Consider the following 26,825-nt stretch of genomic DNA (forward strand, 5'->3'; position numbering starts at 1 on the left):
CTATTGCACTTATTACACTAATTACACTATTAGACTTATTACACTATTACACTACTATTACACTATTACACTACTACACTTATTACACTATTACACTACTATTACACTATTACTTATTACACCATTACACTGCTGTTACATTATTACACTATTACACTACTATTACACTATTACACTACTACACTTATTACACTATTACACTATTGCACTACTATTACACTATTACTTATTACACCATTACACTGCTGTTACATTATTACACTATTACACTACTATTACACTATTACACTAAATACACTTATTACAGTTACTAGTATCTCTATTATTGTGATGTCATGTCCGAGAGTCAGAGAGAGAGAGAGAGAGATAGACATGCACAAATAAGAATCACAGGCTGAGTTGTCGCTACGCAGATTTGAACCAGTGACCCTGTGGTCCAAAGGCAAGAGCTCTACCGACTGAGCTAAGCAGACACTGTCAGCTGACTCATTCTATACAATAACATCATGCAGTATAGGTATTAGCTGCCAACCGTATTTGGAAGACGTATTAGTTGCATGAGAGGTTTCACAAAACAGAAACTTTCATTGGCTCATAAAAACTTCATTTTTTCACTTAAAAGAAATCTGTTACGATTTTTTGTTCGTTTAAGTCCAAAGTTCAACTGTAGACGTTTTTGTACATTTTGATCAAAGATTCTGGGAGGAGATAGATTTTAAATGGTTTTCATATAATTAAAAATGGCGGGTAATCTAAAGGTCAGAGGTCAAAAGTCAGAATACGAAAGTTGTTCGCCATGAGGAGACAAATATGTGTATCAAAGTGTCATTGCCAACGGTGAAACGGTTCATGAGATATGCACGTTCAAAGTTTGCATTTTCAGTGCTATAGCGCCACCATTTGGCCAATGGTCATGGGCTTCACATGGTCACCGTTTGGCATGGCCCTCTACCAGATTGCCGAGTTTCGTAAAAACCGACTGCACGGTTCAGTCAGAACAGCTATTTTTGGCGGAAGGAGGAGAAGAAAAAAAAACACAAATACAAGAAGTGACCAAAGTCACTGCGTGTCTTCTTGGTCCCTTAATAATGCTGAAGACCTCAGGTGTTTGCTGGCCTTAAGTAGGCAACCCCAACCAATCAGGGGAAGGGCTGGTGATCCAGTAGGCAACCACAACCAATCAGGGGAAGGGCTGGTGAGATGGAAGTAACCACATACTCACCCTCTCCTGCCACTCTGCCACTCTTCCATAGACTGTTCTACTGGCACATATATGGCTGTACGGATATAATTAAACTTTGCTGTTTCATAACTTTGTTTAACTATTGATTCAACCCTCCGTAAAGGAGTTAACGAACAGCCGGAACAGGTATGGGTAATTTGTGATTTAAACACACACCGTTATATTACTCAAACACACACTTCCTCCAAGTTGCAATAAAGGCTCGCAAACAATCAATTATTTTCCGGCCATTTTATTACTACAATCTCATAACACACTCATACACGTACAAACACACTTCTACTAAACTTGTGTACAGTAAAAGCCTTATTTGCCTTGTCTGGCCCGTGTTCAGATATAGTTCAATAGCTTCCACAACTAATTGTTCTTAATCATTATCACAAGATTCAGAGGTCGCGACATTAGACGCGTTAGTGGCATTAGCAGGTAATAAACTGAAACACAAAGAAACACAACATATACTATTAATTCACAGATCTAGCGACTGCACAAGCGTATCATTATGACAGAGCATTTAACCGTACTTATTAACACATTATAAAGACTTACGCAAACGCCATGTCTCCTGCTCATTACATTTCTTTAGAATGAACTGGAAGAGTCACGCTCCTGCTAGCATATCCTGTTAAAAGCACGCCTCTTGATATCTGATACTTCCTATACCATTGTCATCAATTATTTACTTCACTGTGTCCCACTAGCATACGCACCGCATTCCTCTAGTAGTAGCATAAACACATTTTACCTCCCAATTAACTGTATTAATATCTACATCCCTGAGATACTGTAATTGGTTGAAAAGAGCCCACCACCCGGAATAAACGCGACAGTGGCATTGGAGTAGAGGTAAAATTATTAGGATAATGGAAATACCTAAAAAAAAAAAAAAACAGGTTCTTAGTTGCTTTTCACCACTGGCGCACAATGGCTCGCTAATAGGTTTATCCTTTATAGTCATATTCCGACTCACTCTGTGTCTTGCATATTTCTCCATTGTTGACAATGCAGCCGGAAATCCACTCCACCTGTCTGTGGACGTCGACGTAGACACTAGGCTTTTCACATGACGCACACACACATGACGCACTCCCCCAGCTGGCCAAGCCTGCCACGTAGTGAACCTGCAGATTGTCCATGCAGATCACGGGTCCGCCCGAGTCACCCTGTAAGACACACAGCCATATGAGTCACCCTGTAAGACACACAGCCATATGAGTCACCCTGTAAGACACACAGCCATATGAGTCACCCTGTAAGACACACAGCCACATGAGTCACCCTGTAAGACACACAGCCACATGAGTCACCCTGTAAGACACACAGCCACATGAGTCACCCTGTAAGACACACAGCCATATGAGTCACCCTGTAAGACACACAGCCATATGAGTCACCCTGTAAGACACACAGCCACATGAGTCACCCTGTAAGACACACAGCCATATGAGTCACCCTGTAAGACACACAGCCATATGAGTCACCCTGTAAGACACACAGCCATATGAGTCACCCTGTAAGACACACAGCCATATGAGTCACCCTGTAAGACACACAGCCACATGAGTCACCCTGTAAGACACACAGCCACATGAGTCACCCTGTAAGACACACAGCCACATGAGTCACCCTGTAAGACACACAGCCACATGAGTCACCCTGTAAGACACACAATAGATAAATAATAAATGTATAATATAGTTTTATGTATATTTTAGGAGTGAATACACCTCATACTTTAAATGCTTAATGTGAGGTATAAAGTAGAGCAGCCTTTTGTTCATAAAACAGAAAGATTGGGTATTGGGTAAGACTGACGTTATGTATCTTTCAGGACCTTTCACTGCTTCGTCTCAACCACTACTCTATGGCTCTGGTCTCAGCCACCGCGGTGGATATTTTGACATTGCATTTTCTTTTTTTTTTATGGTGCCACTACTGTTGGAGCAGCCATAAACTGCACAGGTTCATCCCGATGTTCTTGGCATCTTTGTAATGTTAGTGTTAGTAAAAAGCAGGTAAAAGTGTAACGTTTGAGGCAGTCACTCTACAGTTCACTGTAGTAGAAGAGGTGCGGGTTTACCCCACAGCTATGTCGGCTCCACCTACAGGAAATACCTAAGCTGCGAACACGGGACCCGTTTCTGAATTCGTCTATAACAGCCCAAACAGAGCTCAGTATTTGGCTTCGTCATGCCAGCTATTGTTAAGCCACTCGTTGTCAGTATATGTACACGGCCCAGGATTCCGAATATCAGTATGACAAATCATCCAGCGATATCCAAGGATGAGAGACGTAGCTACTGTATGTCTCTCATCAATGCAACTGCAAAGCCATCATGTTTCATCGTCTACACAGGTTTTAGTTGCTGGCATGCAAGGATATACCAGGCAAGTTATACATTTAAGGGGATAGATTCTCTAATCTTATCTATATGGACATTATAACGTATTCTTGGTCAATCTGTGTGTGTTGCTGTCCCATCCATCCATCCATCCATCCATCTTCAACCGCTTATCCGTAGTCGGGTCGCGGGGGCAAAAGCTCCACCATAGAGCTCCAGGCTTCCCTCTCCAGAGCAACACTAGTGACTTCCTCCTGGGGGAAACAAGAAAAAACAAAAACCTTCCGGGCAACGTGTCCCGAAGCCATTACCCGGGAAACCGGGATCCCTTAACCCTTAACTAAAGCTCTTGGCTCGGCGAGTCCAGTTTCCCAGAGTCTGACACACGCACACACACACACACACACACACACACACACACACACACACACACACACACACACACACACACACTTACCTTACAGGTGCTGACAAGTCCCTTCTTGTCTTCTCCACAGATCATGGTGTTGTCCAGCAGGAATCCATAAATCTCCGTGCAACGCTGCTGAGACATCAGGGAAACCTGTCCTTGTGACAGTTTGGACGGGTTGAATTCTGAGGGACGACAAGAACACTGGTTACTTGGTTTACCCCTGTGTTATTATCTGAGGGACAAGAACACTGGTTGGTTTACCCCTGTGTTATTATCTGAGGGACAAGAACACTGGTTGGTTTATATAGACTGGTGTAGCTTTTATTTAAAGGACCTATAACATAAAATTCAACTTGTTAAATTTAGTTTGTGTTTTTGGGGCTCCCATATGTGTTTTCTATCCCCACAAATAACCAATCTTGAACAATCAGGCTTTCATATCATATTAGGTGTTTTAATGGAAATTGCTCTCAGGAACAGCTCAACTGATTTTGTCCTCATCGTGATGTCATCAGCAATGTCCACCATTGTAGATTTCCCAAGCTGGCATGGAAAGGAAACATGCCTGGTTTTATCTAGCATCAGTATTATAATGACTCAAATATTAAATAATCTGCATATCTGCATCCCCACCACCTCAGGACATTGTGGCATTGTAGCTAAAACTGCTTTCAAAGTCCAGAAAGAAATGACAAGGACTGGTTATATCAGAGTGGTGATTGAGTCTCAAACAATTAGAAATAACTTTTAGGGACATAGACAATATGATATTAAATATTAAAAGCAGCTTTAAAGAGGGAGTGCCAGTTTTTCATGTGTCTGAGGTGACAGTACTTCATTAGACACCCTGGAGTCGTTTTTATGTGCAATGGTGTATTCACTTTGTATTTAGGGTTTCTTCCTGGAGGCTGAACCAGACAGTCAAACGGGCCAATGAAATAAACAGTAATATAGTGACATTACACTATCAGCCCCTCCTCTGAGCCCTCCCTCTCCCAACTACAGCTGTGGGTGTGGCTTCAGTCCAGATGGATCACCACTCATCACCACCCATCACCACCACCCACCACCACTCATCACCACCCATCACCACCCACCACCCATCACCACCCATCACCACCCACCACCACCCACCACCACTCATCACCACCCATCACCACTCATCACCACCCATCACCACCCATCACCACTCATCACCACCCACCACCACCCACCACCACTCATCACCACCCACCACCACCCACCACCACTCATCACCACCCATCACCACTCATCACCACCCACCACCACCCACCACCACTCATCACCACCCATCACCACCCACCACCACCCATCACCACTCATCACCACCCATCACCACCCATCACCACCCATCACCACCCACCACCACTCATCACCACCCATCACCACCCACCACCACCCATCACCACTCATCACCACCCACCACCACCCATCACCACTCACCACCACCCATCACCACCCACCACCACCCATCACCACTCATCACCACCCATCACCACCCACCACCACTCATCACCACCCATCACCACCCACCACCACCCATCACCACTCATCACCACCCATCACCACCCACCACCACCCATCACCACCCACCACCACCCATCACCACCCACCACCACCCATCACCACTCATCACCACCCATCACCACCCACCACCACTCATCACCACCCATCACCACCCACCACCACCCATCACCACTCATCACCACCCACCACCACCCATCACCACCCACCACCACCCATCACCACCCACCACCACCCATCACCACTCATCACCACCCACCACCACCCATCACCACCCACCACCACCCACCCATCACCACCCATCACCACCCACCACCACCCATCACCACCCACCACCACCCACCACCACCCACCCATCACCACCCATCACCACCCACCACCACCCATCACCACCCACCACCACTCATCACCACCCATCACCACCCACCACCACCCATCACCACCCACCACCACCCACCACCACCCACCACCACTCATCACCACCCATCACCACCCACCACCACTCATCACCACCCACCACCACCCACCACCACCCATCACCACTCATCACCACCCACCACCACCCATCACCACTCATCACCACCCATCACCACCCATCACCACTCATCACCACCCACCACCACTCATCACCACTCATCACCACCCATCACCACCCATCACCACCCACCACCACCCACCACCACCCACCACCACCCACCACCACCCATCAACACCCATCACCACCCATCACCACCCATCACCACCCACCACCACCCATCACCACCCATCACCACCCACCACCACCCACCACCACCCATCACCACCCATCACCACTCATCACCACCCATCACCACCCATCACCACTCATCACCACCCATCACCACCCACCACCACCCATCACCACTCATCACCACCCACCACCACCCATCACAACCCATCACCACCCACCACCACCCATCACCACCCACCACCACCCATCACCACTCATTACCACCCACCACCACCCATCACCACCCATCACCACCCATCACCACCCACCACCACCCACCACCACCCATCACCACCCATCACCACCCACCACCACCCATCACCACTCATCACCACCCACCACCACCCATCACCACCCACCACCACCCATCACCACTCATCACCACCCACCACCACCCATCACCACCCATCACCACCCATCACCACCCATCACCACCCACCACCACCCATCACCACCCATCACCACCCATCACCACCCACCACCACCCATCACCACCCATCACCACCCATCACCACCCACCACCACCCATCACCACTCATCACCACCCACCACCACCCACCACCACTCATCACCACCCACCACCACCCATCACCACTCATCACCACCCACCACCACCCACCACCACCCATCACCACCCACCACCACCCACCACCACTCATCACCACCCATCACCACCCACCACCACCCATCACCACTCATCACCACCCACCACCACCCATCACCACCCATCACCACCCACCACCACCCATCACCACCCATCACCACCCACCACCACCCATCACCACTCATCACCACCCACCACCACTCATCACCACCCATCACCACCCACCACCACCCATCACCACCCATCACCACCCATCACCACTCATCACCACCCATCACCACCCATCACCACCCACCAAGCAAACCAGGCATACTTAATTAATTGAAAAAATATAACTCCTTATATAACAATAAGACCTGATGATCATCTTTTAGGGTGGAAAACAATCACGGCACTCCATCTTTAAGGTGTGATTAATGGTAGTGAAATGGTTGGACACGTACCATCTTTAGTTCGGCCCCATCCAGAGATCATACACGGCGTTCCATCGGGGGACATCTTGTCTGGCAGACAGGCAGGTGTAACGTAGCTGTTTTCAATGGCACAGAATGCTCCGTTGGTGGTTTCCAGCTGCAGTAATGCTGAGACACAGTAAACACAATAGTTACATAACATTAGCATCTTTGACTGTCAATTGCAATATTTAGGAAAGACCTGAAATCATGGCTCCATCTACACACTCACTGGTCATAGTTAGATTCTGACCCTGGATAGCCCATCTCCCATGCTCAGGACTATTCTCTCAGGGTACCTCTTGTCCTATGTATATAGCTCCCAGCCTATATATAAGGATTATTTATTATATGTTCCATGGTTGTTTTGTCTGTACAGTATGTATGTGTATAGTTTCATGTTACAAAAGTGGACCACAATGGAAACAAGCTAAGTCCATTTGGCGTTTTTTTTAAATGATGTCATTTTTCTGTAATTTTCTTAAACTGCCAATAAAGTATTCTATCTATCTATCTATCATGATGTCATCATTTAGACCTTTAGGCATGCTGTGTGAGTGACATACAGTAGATGAATGGACCAATCAGAGACATACAGTAAATTAATGATTTCAAACTCCTCAATGAGGCCTCCCCCCCTACCTATTCTTATCTACAAAATTCTAGGCTCTCTAGTCGTGGCGGTGGAGTTGCTGTTATTTTTATTCAAATTGTATTTGTACCCCTCTCTCTTTTGGTGATTTTAATTCATTTGAATATCTGGCATTCATTATCAAGCAACAGCGTACACTCTTTGTCTGAGGCCTCTTTTAGACGGCGACCATCTCCATATAACACGTCAAAGTCCCGTTGCGTTCTCATTTTTTTGGACCATTTACATGAGAACGCACACTTGAATGAAAACGCTACAAAGTGCATGCATATATATGCCAGGTCGCTAGGTGGCGCGTGTCCTTGTGGGGTCCGTGTGACGCAGCGCATATATAAACCATAGACATAAGTCACGCATGCGTAGAACTACTTCCGTTCTTCTTCTACAGAAAGTACAGAAAGTAAACAAACGTCGCGTCCTCATCACACGCAAACCGGACTATCCGACATGGTTGTTGTTGTTCGTTTCCCCTAGCAACTGACGCATGCCTATGACACCATGTAAAAACGTAGGACACGGGTGAGCCGACCAGAGCTGACGTAAGCCATGATGTCACAATTTTTGCGTATCCACCGTTTTGCCTGTTTATATGGAGACCATATGAAACGGCGTTCTAAAAGATTTCCACTCTGGGAGGTGGTTTCACTTCGTTGCGTTTTCACCTCCTGTGAACACGGTTCTCGTCTAAATGACAGCAGCAAACAATACTTTATTTTGCCGTTTTTTATGAACACCATCCTCGTGTAAAGAGCACCTTAGTCTACCGTCCCCCCAAGCCGAACTGCTCTTTCCTCACTGAAATGCTACCCTCCAAAGCATTGGCCCCCACCCGCTCCCGCCTCACCCTTTAACCGCCACCAAATTCTGTAACATTTTTGTCACCACCGCAACCACTCCTGCTCTCCATTATTCCCCCAACGACCAACTCAACTCTTTTAACACCATCTGCCAAACCACACTGGATATTGTAGCCCCCTTCAAAACCCGGCTAAACTCCACCCATAAATCCTCACCCTGGCTGAACGACCACACTCGTGCCATTAAGAGAGAATTTAGGATTATTGAGCGCAAATGGAAATCCTCCAAGTTAACCGTCTATCTCGAGCTGCTAAAAGACCTCATGAAGGGTTATAATAACGCGGTGAAGGAAGCTAGAGCAAAGTACTTTTCCAAACTCATCTCAGAGAACTACAACAACTCTAGAATCCTATTTAAGACCATTGAGCTGGTCACCGGGGGTCCCCAGACCGCTGCGAAAAATTCTTATCCTTCTTCATCAGTAAGATCGACTCAATTAGGTCCCTGCTGGCCACTGCACAACCCTCTTTAACTGCCTTTTTGTGCAGCGAAGTGGATATTGCTCCTGTCACTCCCGTAGCCCCCCTCTGCTCTCTCGGCCAGATATCCCTTGAAAACCTCCATAAACCATCAGCCATATGAAATCCACCTCCTGCCCCCTAGATATTGTCCCTACCTCTCTTCTTAAGGAAATCTTTCCCACCGTTGGTCCCCATATCCTATCCATCATTAACAGGTAATTGTCCTCTGGTTCTGTTCCCCCCTCTATCAAAACTGCACTAGTCTCGCCCCTCCTTAAAAAAACAACCCTGGACCCCTCTGTACTTAGCAATTTCAGACCAATATCTACATTACCATTTCTGTCTAAAGTTCTGGAAAAAGTGGTCTTCACCAAGCTCGTTGACTATTAAAGCGAAAACAGCCTATTTGAAAAGTTCTAATCTGGTTTCCGTGCCCTCCATAGCACGGAAACAACTCTCCTGAAGGTCGTCAATGATCTCCTCCTAGCCACAGACTCTGGGAACTGCTCCGTCCTAGTTCTCCTTGATCTAACAGCAGCATTTGACACCATCGATCACCTTACACTTCTCAACCGCCTCGAGAAATATGTGGGTATCTCAGGCACAGCCTTAAACTGGTTTTCATCCTATTTAACCGACAGACATTTCTCAGTCTCCATTGGTGAGTCCATCTCATCCAAAGCCCCGTTACACTGTGGTGTCCCTCAGGGCTCTATTCTTGGCCCTATCCTCTTCTCCCTGTACATGCTCCCACTTGGCAACATCATACGGAAACACAACCTCAATTTTCACTGCTATGCCGACGATACCCAGCTTTACCTTCCCATCAATCCTCATGACACCTCCAGCATAGCCATACTGCATTCATGCCTAGCCGACATAAAGGCTTGGATGACAATAAACTTCCTCCAACTAAATGAATCAAAAACTGAAGTATTAATATTTGGCCCACCATCTGACAGAGCACATCTCGAAATTAGCCTCGGCTCCCTACGTCCCAATATAAAATCCACAGCCATAAACCTGGGTGTATTTCTGGATTCCGACCTCTCCCTGGACGGCCACGTAACAAAAGTTGTCCAGTCTTCATTTTTTCACCTTAGAAACATTGCAAAAATCAAACCCTTTCTCTCCCGCCCCGACCTCACTAAAGTTATCCACGCTTTAATTTACTCCCGTGTAGACTACTGTAATTCCCTAATACTCCTGCCTCTCAAAGAAATCCATCAACCGGTTACAACTCATTCAAAATATATCAACCCCATACCCATGTGATTTGTGATTTCATTGATTTCTTGTTGTTATTGTCATGTATTTTATTCTATTGTGTGCCTCCTTGCTATGTTTTTATATATATCTCTCTGTAAAAGCACTTTGTGACTTGTTCTTAAAAGGTGCTATACAAATAAAGCTTTATTATTATTATTATTATTATTAATGGTCCAATCAGAGACATAGAGTAGATGAATGGACCGATCAGAGACACACAGTAGATGAATGGACCAATCAGAGACACACAGTAGATGAATGGACCAATCAGAGACAAAGAGTAGATGAATGGACCAATCAGAGACATACAGTAGATGAATGGACCAATCAGAGACAGAGTAAATGAATGGACCAATCAGAGACATAGAGTAAATGAATGGTCTCACCAATGTCTAGTGTTGTAGTCGAGACCACCTAAAGCGAGACCAAGACAAGACCAAGACCTAGGAGGGTCGAGACCAAGACCAAGACCAATACCGATGCGAGCCTATGGGGCCGAGACCAAGACCAAGACCAAGACCTAGGAGGGTCGAGACCGAGACGAGACCACAAGACAAAAAAAGGCGAGAAGCGCGAGACCGAGACAAGACCAAGACAAATGAGAGGCGAGACCGAGACGAGACCACAAGACAAAAAAAGGCGAGAAGCGCGAGACCGAGACAAGACCGAGACCACGAAAATTTGGTCTCGAGACCGGTCTCGAGACGAGACCATGTCTCAAGAACTACAACACTATTATTAGGTACAGATAACAATCTTGATCTGAAACACTTCCCCCAAATTAAACCATGTGCATTGCGCATGCACTGAATTAACCTGTGAACTGTGACCTCACCTGTCACACTGTCCGTCACTGTCAGTTTGACAGTTTCCGACCAAAACCTCAGATTAATGGCTATGGGCGTATGGCTCACCTTCAAATTAAAACAATAGTTTATTAGTTGGTTTTGGTTGCTGCTGTTTGAGCCTTTTAGTAAATAAATCGGTAGTGAACCAACAATGTCAATGAGGCATGCATGCACGTTATACAACAAAGGATTTGCACATGATCGTTTTTATTATAGCCTGGCCCTGACAAGACATGATCACATAAGGTGGACGATGGATGGATTTTACTTTAGGTATAGATGTAACGTCAGGTAGGTGGTGGTTCTTTACTCTTCTCATGATGAAACTAAACCGAGGCGATGCTTCATAGTTCATACATATGTCGCGGTCGCGCTGCAGTGCAACGCGTTGTGAGTTGTAGATTGGCTATTTTCAGATCAGTATTCAGATCACCGCTCAACCTCGTTTATTAAAACGACTACAGGCTACAAGTTACAAGTTACAACACAACACACATTATTAAAAAAACCCGGAAAGCTTGCAGTCTTGCACTGTTGGTAGAATATATTGAAATGTAAATGCCAGGCTGTAGCCTATGCCGGGCGCTGCATGCGTATTGCCGTGCGTAACTCTCCGCCTCCCGGCCGACACTTTATTTATTTATGCCCATTGCCTGAGACTGATATAATTTCATGATAGAATGATCATAATAACATCAGCATGTGCTCTTCTTTGGACCTGTATGAACGTCATGCAGCGCTGTTCCCCTTAACAGCTGTCTTTAATTAATTAATGTGAATGCTCTCCTCTCACTCTCTCAGTCCTTGCGATCGGGTTGATATAATAGAACGTTTTGCATCTCGTCTCGAGTGGTCTCGGTGGGGGAAGAGACCCGAGACAATAAGTCCGAGACCGAGACAAGACCAAGACAAATGAGGCGCGAGACCGAGACGAGACCACAAGACAAAAAAAGGCGAGAAGCGCGAGACCGAGACAAGACCAAGACAAATGAGAGGCGAGACCGAGACGAGACCACAAGACAAAAAAAGGCGAGAAGCGCGAGACCGAGACAAGACCGAGACCACGAAAATTTGGTCTCGAGACCGGTCTCGAGACGAGACCATGTCTCGAGAACTACAACACTACCAATGTCACTGCTTGGATTTTTGTATGTTTTTCCTTCCTTATAATCCACATGAATGAAGTCTCTCTTCACGTTGACGATCTGGTCTTCCTCTTCATGTCTGCCTTTGTCCACTCCCCCCAAGACCACCTGCATGTCCATGATGGCGTCAGTATTACTGGAGAAACAACAGTCAGTCATTAAGACATGAGAGACGTTTCATTCATTATTCTGGCTCCCAGACTGGAATGAACTGCCCATTACAGTCAGAACTACAGACTCACTCGAATGAACTGCCCATTACAGTCAGAACTACAGACTCACTCCCAATCTAAACTATGGAATGAACTTTCCATTGCAGTCAGAACTACAGACTCACTCCCAATCTAAACTATGGAATGAACTTCCCATTGCAGTCAGAACTACAGACTCACTCCCAATCTAAACTAGCAGCATGTTAGCACACATAGCATTCAGAGCAGCATGTTAGCACACATAGCATTCAGAGCAGCATGTTAGCACACATAGCATTCAGAGCAGCATGTTAGCACACATAGCATTCAGAGCATCTTACACGCAGTGAGCAGCGGTGAGGACCCAACAGGAATGGATGAGGACGCCTCCACAGACGTGTCCGAACTTATTCAATGTGTCTCTGCGTCTGCGCTGCAGAGACACCTGCCATGGATGGTCTCCAGGTTGAGACAGAGTGCCTCCGCTGATTGTGAGCATATTGCCGATCCGCTTGCCGCACTTTCCTGAGTCAAATGGAGACAGAGCGTGAGAGCCATGGAGAGAAGTGTGTGTGTGTGTGTGTGTGTGTGTGTGTGTGTGTGTGTGTGTGTGCGTGTGTGTGTGTGCGGGTGGGCGTGTGTGTGTGTGCGAGCCATGGCCACACACACACACACACACACACACACACACACACACACACACACACACACACACACACACACACTTCAATGTATTTATTTGAATCCACAAATTACAATACATTTTACAAGGAAACAAATATAACGGGGTTGACAGTTCATGTTCACTTAAGGATACACATCATGGCACCTCCTCCTCCACACAGACAAGCTGCCTATAACAGCCCAAACAGAGCTCAGTATTTGGCAAGTTTGGCTTTGCTTTTTGTCATGCCAGCTATTCTTAGGCCACTCATGGTCAGTTTATGCACACGGCCCAGGCTTCAGAATATCAGTATGGCAAATCTACAGCGATACCCCAGGTTTGTTATACTTCCAAGTAATGGTTGATACTTAGAATATTTATCTTGGAATGCCTGGTCCATGTACAGATCAAAGACACAGCCCACCTCCAGAATCAGGACCTCCTTGTGTCTGGTGTGACACACTCACACACACACACACACACACACACACACACACACACACACACAATCAAATAACACTGACAAACGTACACTTACTTCGACATTTTATTTTTAAACGTGTCCATTGTCCATCCACACACGTAACATCGTGGGGTCCTTTCTTCCAAGTGTATCCCACCATGCAGTCGTAGAACACCTTCTCTCCGGGTGCGTACGCGTCTTGGCTCGTACCTTTCATGATGCTGTTCCTAACGAGGACCTCTGGGGGTCCGCAGTGCTTTGTCAGTGTCTCTGTGGAGAGATGCAGCCGTCCACAATGAGCACAGATAGACACTAGGTGGCGCCAGAGAGAACCTGCCCTTCTGCCCTCTAGACAGCAATATGCCCTTTATGAGAGTTAGTGTGTTGTACAGTTTGTTCATTTTACTTTTGTTTTGTACAGTATGTACAGTATGTGGCCCATGGTGACATCATCATGTTTTGTACAGTATGTACAGTATGTGGCCCATGGTGACATCATCATGTTTTGTACAGTATGTACAGTATGTGGCCCATGGTGACATCATCATGTTTTGTACAGTATGTACAGTATGTGGCCCATGGTGACATCATCATGTTTTGTACAGTATGTGGCCCATGGTGACATCATCATGTTTTTTACAGTATCTACAGTATGTGTGGCCCATGGTGACATCATCATGTTTTTTTACAGTATGTATACAGTATGTGTGGCCCATGGTGACATCATCATGTTTTTTACAGTATGTATACAGTATGTGTGGCCCATGGTGACATCATCATGTTTTTTTACAGTATGTATCGACCATTTCTGAAATAAAAGCTGATAATATATTATTATTTATGCCCCAAAATCTATAAATCTCACGCACTATTTAGCTGGTGGTTCCACGCGCCGCACAAGGTGCCCTTTTTTACTTGAGCACCTGCCCCTTAAAATGTCTGTGCACGCCACTGAGAATGAGTATCTGTACGTGTGTGTGTGTGTGTGTCCTCTCCTACAGGCCCCACAGAGGGTTTGTTGGGCTTCCTCCTCATGGAGCCTCTGGACACAGGCTGGGGCGCTAAACCATTGTCAGGTTGGGGGTGTATACTACTGTAGATTGTCAGGTTGGAGGTGTATACTACTGTAGATTTTCAGGTTGGGGGTGTATACTACTGTAGATTGTCAGGTTGGAGGTGTAAACTACTGTAGATTGTCAGGTTGGAGGTGTAAACTACTGTAGATTGTCAGGTTGGAGGTGTAAACTACTGTAGATTGTCAGGTTGGAGGTGTAAACTACTGTAGATTGTCAGGTTGGAGGTGTAAACTACTGTAGATTGTCAGGTTGGAGGTGTAAACTACTGTAGATTGTCAGGTTGGAGGTGTAAACTACTGTAGATTGTCAGGTTGGAGGTGTATACTACTTTAGATTGTCAGGTTGGGGGTGTAAACTACTGTAGATTGTCAGGTTGGGGGTGTATACTACTGTAGATTGTCAGGTTGGAGGTGTAAACTACTGTAGATTGTCAGGTTGGAGGTGTAAACTACTGTAGATTGTCAGGTTGGAGGTGTATACTACTTTAGATTGTCAGGTTGGGGGTGTAAACTACTGTAGATTGTCAGGTTGGAGGTGTAAACTACTGTAGATTGTCAGGTTGGAGGTGTATACTACTTTAGATTGTCAGGTTGGGGGTGTAAACTACTGTAGATTGTCAGGTTGGGGGGGTATACTACTGTAGATTGTCAGGTTGGGGGTGTACACTACTGTAGATTGTCAGGATGGGGGGGTTTATACTATTGTAGATTGTCAGTTTGGGTTATTTCTTAATGCAAAATCATGTGGAATATTAACTTTCAAGGCGCGGAATCAATAATTTGTCTCTGCATAATCACTATTGTTCTCCGCAGAATCAAGACTAGATGGATGGATTGATGATGATTGTCAGTGTTGAAGTTATTATTTGTTACCTGAACAGATCACCTCCAGTGTCTCCACAGAATGACCAGCCTGCATCGTTACACACTCCTTCAGTGAAGATTCAGATCCAACACAGGAAGATGTAATCCACCACACAGGTTGACGTGTAGAACCAGACCTCCATTTGTAGTGAAGAGCAGAGCTACAGCCCAGCTGTCGACACGCCACAGACGATGACTGGAGGTTCCAGCTAGACGAAAAATCAACCGCTGGTCTCCACTCTCCCTGGTGTCTCACTTCGAGTTTACCAGTACAGCGACTGGTTCCTTCCACCAACCTGACATCATCAGACTCTGTACAGACAATATAATATCCAGTAAAAAGGTAATATTACTTTGATTACAAGGAAAACAAAAATCAGCTTACAATGTTGCGTAGTTGTCTGTTCTTGTTTTATTTACCCACTGTGTGGACTGTTGGATTAACTTGGAGAGCTGAAGAGAAACATTATCAAATGAATGAGTTTGAGTGTAACAGTAGATGATTCCTGTCTAGCAGTACATCAGTGTGAGTTAACATGTTCAGTTGGGGGTGTATACTATTGTTGACCTATGAAATATTTTAAAATATAATTTAGGGATTTAGCAGACGCACTTAATGCAGAGCATACAAACATACAAACTATCTCTGGAGACAGAGAGACAGAGAGTGAGAGAGAGAGAGAGATTTTAGTTCACTTACACTGAACATATAGAGCGTGTGGAGGTGACCTCTGGGATCCATGTGTGTTTGTGGCCTGACAGAAGTATGGTCCAGCGTCTGCAGGAGACACATTGTCCTTCACCAGCTGAGGACCAGTGGAGATAGAGGCCATTCCTCCGTCTCTGTACCAGGTGTAGGTGTGTACGGGTGGCTTGGCTTCACTGCTGCAGGTCAGAGTCACCGTGCTGCCCTCAACAACGCTTCCTGGTGGACTCGCTGATACTGAGGGCTTTTCTGGAGGGTCTGTGGAGGAATAAACATTGATGCACTCAAATAACAGTGGGCTGCCAGTTTTACACTAGGAATGAACACTAACAATGATTAATGTATGAATAATGTGGTGTCTAAGGGCCGATTCACACTCCTATTTTAGAGCCGAATAAAAGTCGGTTTGGCTCTGTAGAGCCTACAGTTTGAATGTCATTTGAGGTTCGGAGGGGGGGGGGTCTTCGGTGCTACTGAAAATTTCTGACGAGCCAGAAATCAGACCGAAACAGTGGTAAAATAGAAGTATGAATCGGCCCTAACATTACATCACCTTTGGTTAAAATAATAAAACACTGGACACTAACGTAATCAATAATGAACGTGATCTAAAAAAACTATTTTATATAATTCATTATAAGTGTAGATCGGCTATTTTCACAATGTTTGGGGGTGTACACTATTGTAGATTGTCAGGGTGGGGGTGTACACTATTGTAGATTGTCAGGGTGGGGCTGTACACTATTATAGATTGTCAGGGTGGGGGTGTACACTATTGTAGATTGTCAGGGTTGGGGGTGTACACTATTGTAGATTGTCAGGGTGGGGGTGTATACTATTGTAGATTGTCAGGGTGGGGGTGTATACTATTGTAGATTGTCAGGGTGGGGGTGTATACTATTGTAGATTGTCAGGGTGGGGGTGTACACTATTGTAGATTGTCAGGGTGGGGGTGTATACTATTGTAGATTGTCAGGGTGGGGGTGTACACTATTGTAGATTGTCAGGGTGGGGGTGTATACTATTGTAGATTGTCAGGGTGGGGGTGTACACTATTGTAGATTTTCAGGGTGGGGGGTGTACACTATTGTAGATTGTCAGGGTGGGGGTGTACACTATTGTAGATTGTCAGGTTGGGGGTGTACACTATTGTAGATTGTCAGGGTGGGGGTGTACACTATTGTAGATTGTCAGGTCGGGGTAGAACGAAAGAATGACCGAAGGATGATTGAAATAATAAGGTCGCGAATACAAGCAGCCGAAATGAGTTTTTTTTGACCGGTGGCTGGCATCTCCCTTAGAGATAGGGTGAGAAGTTCAGTTACACGAGAGAGACTCGGAGTAGAACCGATGCTCCTTCGCCTAGAAAGGAGCCAGTTGAGGTGGTTCAGGCATCTGGTTAGGATGCCTCTCGGGCATCTCCCTAGGGAGGTCCTCGACGCACGTCCCACTGGGAGGAGACCAAGGCGCAGTTGGAGGAAATACATTGACCAACTGGAATTGGAACGTCTCGGAATCCCCCAGGAGGAAGTCACTAATGTTGCTCTGTTGAGGGAAGTCTGGAGCACTCTGGTGGAGCTGTTGCCCCCGTGACCCGACTACGGAGAAGCGGTTGAAGATGGATGGATGTTGGGGTAGGGGTATACTAGTCGTGTATACCTTCCCAAAATCACTATGATAAACCCTAACCCTAACCCTAACCCTAACCCTTTTGTTGTCTGTGGAAAACTATCACATATTTTAAAGTACAAACATTTAGTTCACTTACACTCCACATCTAGAGCGTGTGGAGGTGACCTCTGGGATCCATGTGTGTTTGTGGCCTGACAGAAGTATGGTCCAGCGTCTGCAGGAGACACATTGTCCTTCACCAGCTGAGGACCAGTGGAGATAGAGGCCATTCCTCCGTCTCTGTACCAGGTGTAGGTGTGTACGGGTGGCTTGGCTTCACTGCTGCAGGTCAGAGTCACCGTGCTGCCCTCAACAACGCTTCCTGGTGGACTCGCTGATACTGAGGGCTTTTCTGGAGGGTCTGTGGAGGAATAAACATTGATGCACTCAAATAACAGTGGGCTGCCAGTTTTACACTAGGAATGAACACTAACAATGATTAATGTATGAATAATGTGGTGTCTAAGGGCCGATTCACACTCCTATTTTAGAGCCGAATAAAAGTCGGTTCGGCTCTGTAGAGCCTACAGTTTGAATGTCATTTGAGGTTCGGAGGGGGGGGGGTCTTCGGTGCTACTGAAAATTTCTGACGAGCCAGAAATCAGACCGAAACAGTGGTAAAATAGAAAGTATGAATCGGCCCTAACATTACATCACCTTTGGTTAAAATAATAAAACACTGGACACTAACGTAATCAATAATGAACGTGATCTAAAAAAACTATTTTATATAATTCATTATAAGTGTAGATCGGCTATTTTCACAATGTTTGGGGGTGTACACTATTGTAGATTGTCAGGGTGGGGGTGTACACTATTGTAGATTGTCAGGGTGGGGCTGTACACTATTGTAGATTGTCAGGGTGGGGGTGTACACTATTGTAGATTGTCAGGGTTGGGGGTGTACACTATTGTAGATTGTCAGGGTGGGGGTGTATACTATTGTAGATTGTCAGGGTGGGGGTGTATACTATTGTAGATTGTCAGGGTGGGGGTGTATACTATTGTAGATTGTCAGGGTGGGGGTGTACACTATTGTAGATTGTCAGGGTGGGGGTGTATACTATTGTAGATTGTCAGGGTGGGGGTGTACACTATTGTAGATTGTCAGGGTGGGGGGTGTATACTATTGTAGATTGTCAGGGTGGGGGTGTACACTATTGTAGATTGTCAGGTTGGGGGTGTACACTATTGTAGATTGTCAGGGTGGGGTGTACACTACTGTAGATTGTCAGGTTGGAGGTGTAAACTACTGTAGATTGTCAGGTTGGAGGTGTAAACTACTGTAGATTGTCAGGTTGGAGGTGTAAACTACTGTAGATTGTCAGGTTGGAGGTGTAAACTACTGTAGATTGTCAGGTTGGGGGTGTATACTACTGTAGATTGTCAGGTTGGGGGTGTATACTACTGTAGATTGTCAGGTTGGAGGTGTAAACTACTGTAGATTGTCAGGTTGGAGGTGTAAACTACTGTAGATTGTCAGGTTGGAGGTGTAAACTACTGTAGATTGTCAGGTTGGGGGTGTATACTACTGTAGATTGTCAGGTTGGAGGTGTAAACTACTGTAGATTGTCAGGTTGGAGGTGTAAACTACTGTAGATTGTCAGGTTGGAGGTGTAAACTACTGTAGATTGTCAGGTTGGAGGTGTAAACTACTGTAGATTGTCAGGTTGGAGGTGTATACTACTTTAGATTGTCAGGTTGGGGGTGTAAACTACTGTAGATTGTCAGGTTGGGGGTGTATACTACTGTAGATTGTCAGGTTGGAGGTGTAAACTACTGTAGATTGTCAGGTTGGAGGTGTAAACTACTGTAGATTGTCAGGTTGGAGGTGTATACTACTTTAGATTGTCAGGTTGGGGGTGTAAACTACTGTAGATTGTCAGGTTGGGGGGGTATACTACTGTAGATTGTCAGGGTGGGGGTGTACACTACTGTAGATTGTCAGGATGGGGGGGTTTATACTATTGTAGATTGTCAGTTTGGGTTATTTCTTAATGCAAAATCATGTGGAATATTAACTTTCAAGGCGCGGAATCAATAATTTGTCTCTGCATAATCACTATTGTTCTCCGCAGAATCAAGACTAGATGGATGGATTGATGATGATTGTCAGTGTTGAAGTTATTATTTGTTACCTGAACAGATCACCTCCAGTGTCTCCACAGAATGACCAGCCTGCATCGTTACACACTCCTTCAGTGAAGATTCAGATCCAACACAGGAAGATGTAATCCACCACACAGGTTGACGTGTAGAACCAGACCTCCATTTGTAGTGAAGAGCAGAGCTACAGCCCAGCTGTCGACACGCCACAGACGATGACTGGAGGTTCCAGCTAGACGAAAAATCAACCGCTGGTCTCCACTCTCCCTGGTGTCTCACTTCGAGTTTACCAGTACAGCGACTGGTTCCTTCCACCAACCTGACATCATCAGACTCTGTACAGACAATATAATATCCAGTAAAAAGGTAATATTACTTTGATTATAAGGAAAACAAAAATCAGCTTACAATGTTGCGTAGTTGTCTGTTCTTGTTTTATTTACCCACTGTGTGGACTGTTGGATTAACTGGGAGAGCTGAAGAGAAACATTATCAAATGAATGAGTTTGAGTGTAACAGTAGATGATTCCTGTCTAGCAGTACATCAGTGTGAGTTAACATGTTCAGTTGGGGGTGTATACTATTGTTGACCTATGAAATATTTTAAAATATAATTTAGGGATTTAGCAGACGCACTTAATGCAGAGCATACAAACATACAAACTATCTCTGGAGACAGAGAGACAGAGAGTGAGAGAGAGAGAGAGATTTTAGTTCACTTACACTGAACATATAGAGCGTGTGGAGGTGACCTCTGGGATCCATGTGTGTTTGTGGCCTGACAGAAGTATGGTCCAGCGTCTGCAGGAGACACATTGTCCTTCACCAGCTGAGGACCAGTGGAGATAGAGGCCATTCCTCCGTCTCTGTACCAGGTGTAGGTGTGTACGGGTGGCTTGGCTTCACTGCTGCAGGTCAGAGTCACCGTGCTGCCCTCAACAACGCTTCCTGGTGGACTCGCTGATACTGAGGGCTTTTCTGGAGGGTCTGTGGAGGAATAAACATTGATGCACTCAAATAACAGTGGGCTGCCAGTTTTACACTAGGAATGAACACTAACAATGATTAATGTATGAATAATGTGGTGTCTAAGGGCCGATTCACACTCCTATTTTAGAGCCGAATAAAAGTCGGTTTGGCTCTGTAGAGCCTACAGTTTGAATGTCATTTGAGGTTCGGAGGGGGGGGGGGTCTTCGGTGCTACTGAAAATTTCTGACGAGCCAGAAATCAGACCGAAACAGTGGTAAAATAGAAGTATGAATCGGCCCTAACATTACATCACCTTTGGTTAAAATAATAAAACACTGGACACTAACGTAATCAATAATGAACGTGATCTAAAAAAACTATTTTATATAATTCATTATAAGTGTAGATCGGCTATTTTCACAATGTTTGGGGGTGTACACTATTGTAGATTGTCAGGGTGGGGGTGTACACTATTGTAGATTGTCAGGGTGGGGCTGTACACTATTGTAGATTGTCAGGGTGGGGGTGTACACTATTGTAGATTGTCAGGGTTGGGGGTGTACACTATTGTAGATTGTCAGGGTGGGGGTGTATACTATTGTAGATTGTCAGGGTGGGGGTGTATACTATTGTAGATTGTCAGGGTGGGGGTGTATACTATTGGAGATTGTCAGGGTGGGGGTGTACACTATTGTAGATTGTCAGGGTGGGGGTGTATACTATTGTAGATTGTCAGGGTGGGGGTGTACACTATTGTAGATTGTCAGGGTGGGGGTGTATACTATTGTAGATTGTCAGGGTGGGGGTGTACACTATTGTAGATTGTCAGGGTGGGGGGTGTACACTATTGTAGATTGTCAGGGTGGGGGTGTACACTATTGTAGATTGTCAGGTTGGGGGTGTACACTATTGTAGATTGTCAGGGTGGGGGGTGTACACTATTGTAGATTGTCAGGGTGGGGGTGTACACTATTGTAGATTGTCAGGTTGGGGGTGTACACTATTGTAGATTGTCAGGGTGGGGGTGTACACTATTGTAGATTGTCAGGTCGGGGTAGAACGAAAGAATGACCGAAGGATGATTGAAATAATAAGGTCGCGAATACAAGCAGCCGAAATGAGTTTTTTTTGACCGGTGGCTGGCATCTCCCTTAGAGATAGGGTGAGAAGTTCAGTTACACGAGAGAGACTCGGAGTAGAACCGATGCTCCTTCGCCTAGAAAGGAGCCAGTTGAGGTGGTTCAGGCATCTGGTTAGGATGCCTCTCGGGCATCTCCCTAGGGAGGTCCTCGACGCACGTCCCACGGGGAGGAGACCAAGGCGCAGTTGGAGGAAATACATTGACCAACTGGAATTGGAACGTCTCGGAATCCCCCAGGAGGAAGTCACTAATGTTGCTCTGTTGAGGGAAGTCTGGAGCACTCTGGTGGAGCTGTTGCCCCCGTGACCCGACTACGGAGAAGCGGTTGAAGATGGATGGATGTTGGGGTAGGGGTATACTAGTCGTGTATACCTTCCCAAAATCACTATGATAAACCCTAACCCTAACCCTAACCCTAACCCTTTTGTTGTCTGTGGAAAACTATCACATATTTTAAAGTACAAACATTTAGTTCACTTACACTCCACATCTAGAGCGTGTGGAGGTGACCTCTGGGATCCATGTGTGTTTGTGGCCTGACAGAAGTATGGTCCAGCGTCTGCAGGAGACACATTGTCCTTCACCAGCTGAGGACCAGTGGAGATAGAGGCCATTCCTTCGTCTCTGTACCAGGTGTAGGTGTGTACGGGTGGCTTGGCTTCACTGCTGCAGGTCAGAGTCACCGTGCTGCCCTCAACAACGCTTCCTGGTGGACTCGCTGATACTGAGGGCTTTTCTGGAGGGTCTGTGGAGGAATAAACATTGATGCACTCAAATAACAGTGGGCTGCCAGTTTTACACTAGGAATGAACACTAACAATGATTAATGTATGAATAATGTGGTGTCTAAGGGCCGATTCACACTCCTATTTTAGAGCCGAATAAAAGTCGGTTCGGCTCTGTAGAGCCTACAGTTTGAATGTCATTTGAGGTTCGGAGGGGGGGGGGTCTTCGGTGCTACTGAAAATTTCTGACGAGCCAGAAATCAGACCGAAACAGTGGTAAAATAGAAGTATGAATCGGCCCTAACATTACATCACCTTTGGTTAAAATAATAAAACACTGGACACTAACGTAATCAATAATGAACGTGATCTAAAAAAACTATTTTATATAATTCATTATAAGTGTAGATCGGCTATTTTCACAATGTTTGGGGGTGTACACTATTGTAGATTGTCAGGGTGGGGGTGTACACTATTGTAGATTGTCAGGGTGGGGCTGTACACTATTGTAGATTGTCAGGGTGGGGGTGTACACTATTGTAGATTGTCAGGGTTGGGGGTGTACACTATTGTAGATTGTCAGGGTGGGGGTGTATACTATTGTAGATTGTCAGGGTGGGGGTGTATACTATTGTAGATTGTCAGGGTGGGGGTGTATACTATTGTAGATTGTCAGGGTGGGGGTGTACACTATTGTAGATTGTCAGGGTGGGGGTGTATACTATTGTAGATTGTCAGGGTGGGGGTGTACACTATTGTAGATTGTCAGGGTGGGGGTGTATACTATTGTAGATTGTCAGGGTGGGGGTGTACACTATTGTAGATTGTCAGGGTGGGGGGTGTACACTATTGTAGATTGTCAGGGTGGGGGTGTACACTATTGTAGATTGTCAGGTTGGGGGTGTACACTATTGTAGATTGTCAGGGTGGGGGTGTACACTATTGTAGATTGTCAGGTCGGGGTAGAACGAAAGAATGACCGAAGGATGATTGAAATAATAAGGTCGCGAATACAAGCAGCCGAAATGAGTTTTTTTTGACCGGTGGCTGGCATCTCCCTTAGAGATAGGGTGAGAAGTTCAGTTACACGAGAGAGACTCGGAGTAGAACCGATGCTCCTTCGCCTAGAAAGGAGCCAGTTGAGGTGGTTCAGGCATCTGGTTAGGATGCCTCTCGGGCATCTCCCTAGGGAGGTCCTCGACGCACGTCCCACTGGGAGGAGACCAAGGCGCAGTTGGAGGAAATACATTGACCAACTGGAATTGGAACGTCTCGGAATCCCCCAGGAGGAAGTCACTAATGTTGCTCTGTTGAGGGAAGTCTGGAGCACTCTGGTGGAGCTGTTGCCCCCGTGACCCGACTACGGAGAAGCGGTTGAAGATGGATGGATGTTGGGGTAGGGGTATACTAGTCGTGTATACCTTCCCAAAATCACTATGATAAACCCTAACCCTAACCCTAACCCTAACCCTAAACCTTTTGTTGTCTGTGGAAAACTATCACATATTTTAAAGTACAAACATTTAGTTCACTTACACTCCACATCTAGAGCGTGTGGAGGTGACCTCTGGGATCCATGTGTGTTTGTGGCCTGACAGAAGTATGGTCCAGCGTCTGCAGGAGACACATTGTCCTTCACCAGCTGAGGACCAGTGGAGATAGAGGCCATTCCTTCGTCTCTGTACCAGGTGTAGGTGTGTACGGGTGGCTTGGCTTCACTGCTGCAGGTCAGAGTCACCGTGCTGCCCTCAACAACGCTTCCTGGTGGACTCGCTGATACTGAGGGCTTTTCTGGAGGGTCTGTGGAGGAATAAACATTGATGCACTCAAATAACAGTGGGCTGCCAGTTTTACACTAGGAATGAACACTAACAATGATTAATGTATGAATAATGTGGTGTCTAAGGGCCGATTCACACTCCTATTTTAGAGCCGAATAAAAGTCGGTTCGGCTCTGTAGAGCCTACAGTTTGAATGTCATTTGAGGTTCGGAGGGGGGGGGGGTCTTCGGTGCTACTGAAAATTTCTGACGAGCCAGAAATCAGACCGAAACAGTGGTAAAATAGAAGTATGAATCGGCCCTAACATTACATCACCTTTGGTTAAAATAATAAAACACTGGACACTAACGTAATCAATAATGAACGTGATCTAAAAAAACTATTTTATATAATTCATTATAAGTGTAGATCGGCTATTTTCACAATGTTTGGGGGTGTACACTATTGTAGATTGTCAGGGTGGGGGTGTACACTATTGTAGATTGTCAGGGTGAGGGTGTACACTATTGTAGATTGTCAGGGTTGGGGGTGTACACTATTGTAGATTGTCAGGGTGGGGGTGTATACTATTGTAGATTGTCAGGGTGGGGGTGTATACTATTGTAGATTGTCAGGGTGGGGGTGTATACTATTGTAGATTGTCAGGGTGGGGGGTGTATACTATTGTAGATTGTCAGGGTGGGGGGTGTACACTATTGTAGATTGTCAGGGTGGGGGTGTACACTATTGTAGATTGTCAGGTTGGGGGTGTACACTATTGTAGATTGTCAGGGTGGGGGTGTACACTATTGTAGATTGTCATGTCGGGGTAGAACGAAAGAATGACCGAAGGATGATTGAAATAATAAGGTCGCGAATACAAGCAGCCGAAATTAGTTTTTTTTGACCGGTGGCTGGCATCTCCCTTAGAGATAGGGTGAGAAGTTCAGTTACACGAGAGAGACTCGGAGTAGAACCGATGCTCCTTCGCCTAGAAAGGAGCCAGTTGAGGTGGTTCAGGCATCTGGTTAGGATGCCTCTCGGGCATCTCCCTAGGGAGGTCCTCGACGCACGTCCCACTGGGAGGAGACCAAGGCGCAGTTGGAGGAAATACATTGACCAACTGGAATTGGAACGTCTCAGAATCCCCCAGGAGGAAGTCACTAATGTTGCTCTGTTGAGGGAAGTCTGGAGCACTCTGGTGGAGCTGTTGCCCCCGTGACCAGACTACGGAGAAGCGGTTGAAGATGGATGGATGTTGGGGTAGGGGTATACTAGTCGTGTATACCTTCCCAAAATCACTATGATAATTCCCCCCCCCACCCCAGTTGATACCGATGACACTGATTTTGGGGCCCTGGCTCCCGGGCAACTTTGATATGATGTAGCTCTGGATAGGTGAAATGGACTGAGCTTCATCATATCTACGCTGCATCCTCACAGATTGGTCAAACCATGGATGTTCTGTTCTAATTGATTGATTTATTGATTGATTATTATGTTTGTACACAATGACAAAAATAAACACATAATTAAAAAATAAATGAAAAAACAGAAACACGATACGCCTGCTGGAATAACTAATGATGTTGTTTTGTTGTCTGTGGAAAACTATCACATATTTTAAAGTACAAACATTTAGTTCACTTACACTCCACATCTAGAGCGTGTGGAGGTGACCTCTGGGATCCATGTGTGTTTGTGGCCTGACAGAAGTATGGTCCAGCGTCTGCAGGAGACACTAACAATGATTAATGTATGAATAATGTGGTGTCTAACATTACATCACCTTTGGTTAAAATAATAAAACACTGGACATAACGTAATCAATAATGAACGTGATCTAAAATAACTCTTTTATATGATTTATTTATATAAGTGTAGATCGGCTATTTTCACAATGTTTATCT

The 26,825-nt window shown here is 45.6% G+C and overlaps 1 protein-coding gene across 1 annotated transcript in view; it reads right to left on the minus strand.

Annotated features, from left to right (window-relative positions):
* Positions 1 to 1,465: 1,465 nt before the first annotated feature.
* LOC308333672 (uncharacterized protein) overlaps positions 1,466 to 26,825 on the minus strand; it is a 609,943-nt gene continuing 584,583 nt past the window's right edge. The window contains exons 29-44 of the mRNA XM_080790127.1: positions 26,567 to 26,644; positions 24,692 to 24,955; positions 22,912 to 23,175; positions 21,043 to 21,306; positions 20,763 to 20,795; positions 20,352 to 20,654; positions 18,311 to 18,574; positions 16,537 to 16,800; positions 16,257 to 16,289; positions 15,846 to 16,148; positions 13,973 to 14,167; positions 13,112 to 13,295; positions 12,561 to 12,715; positions 7,338 to 7,475; positions 4,043 to 4,179; positions 1,466 to 2,406 (exon numbers count right to left, since the gene is read on the minus strand). Of these exons, the coding sequence (XP_080646253.1) occupies positions 2,185 to 2,406; positions 4,043 to 4,179; positions 7,338 to 7,475; positions 12,561 to 12,715; positions 13,112 to 13,295; positions 13,973 to 14,167; positions 15,846 to 16,148; positions 16,257 to 16,289; positions 16,537 to 16,800; positions 18,311 to 18,574; positions 20,352 to 20,654; positions 20,763 to 20,795; positions 21,043 to 21,306; positions 22,912 to 23,175; positions 24,692 to 24,955; positions 26,567 to 26,644 (3,101 nt within the window). The 3' untranslated portion in view covers positions 1,466 to 2,184. The remainder of the gene's footprint in view (positions 2,407 to 4,042; positions 4,180 to 7,337; positions 7,476 to 12,560; positions 12,716 to 13,111; positions 13,296 to 13,972; positions 14,168 to 15,845; positions 16,149 to 16,256; positions 16,290 to 16,536; positions 16,801 to 18,310; positions 18,575 to 20,351; positions 20,655 to 20,762; positions 20,796 to 21,042; positions 21,307 to 22,911; positions 23,176 to 24,691; positions 24,956 to 26,566; positions 26,645 to 26,825) is intronic.

This window comes from Protomyctophum bolini (genome assembly GCF_963924005.1).
Source record: "Protomyctophum bolini genome assembly, chromosome: 18".
NCBI lineage: Eukaryota > Metazoa > Chordata > Actinopteri > Myctophiformes > Myctophidae > Protomyctophum > Protomyctophum bolini.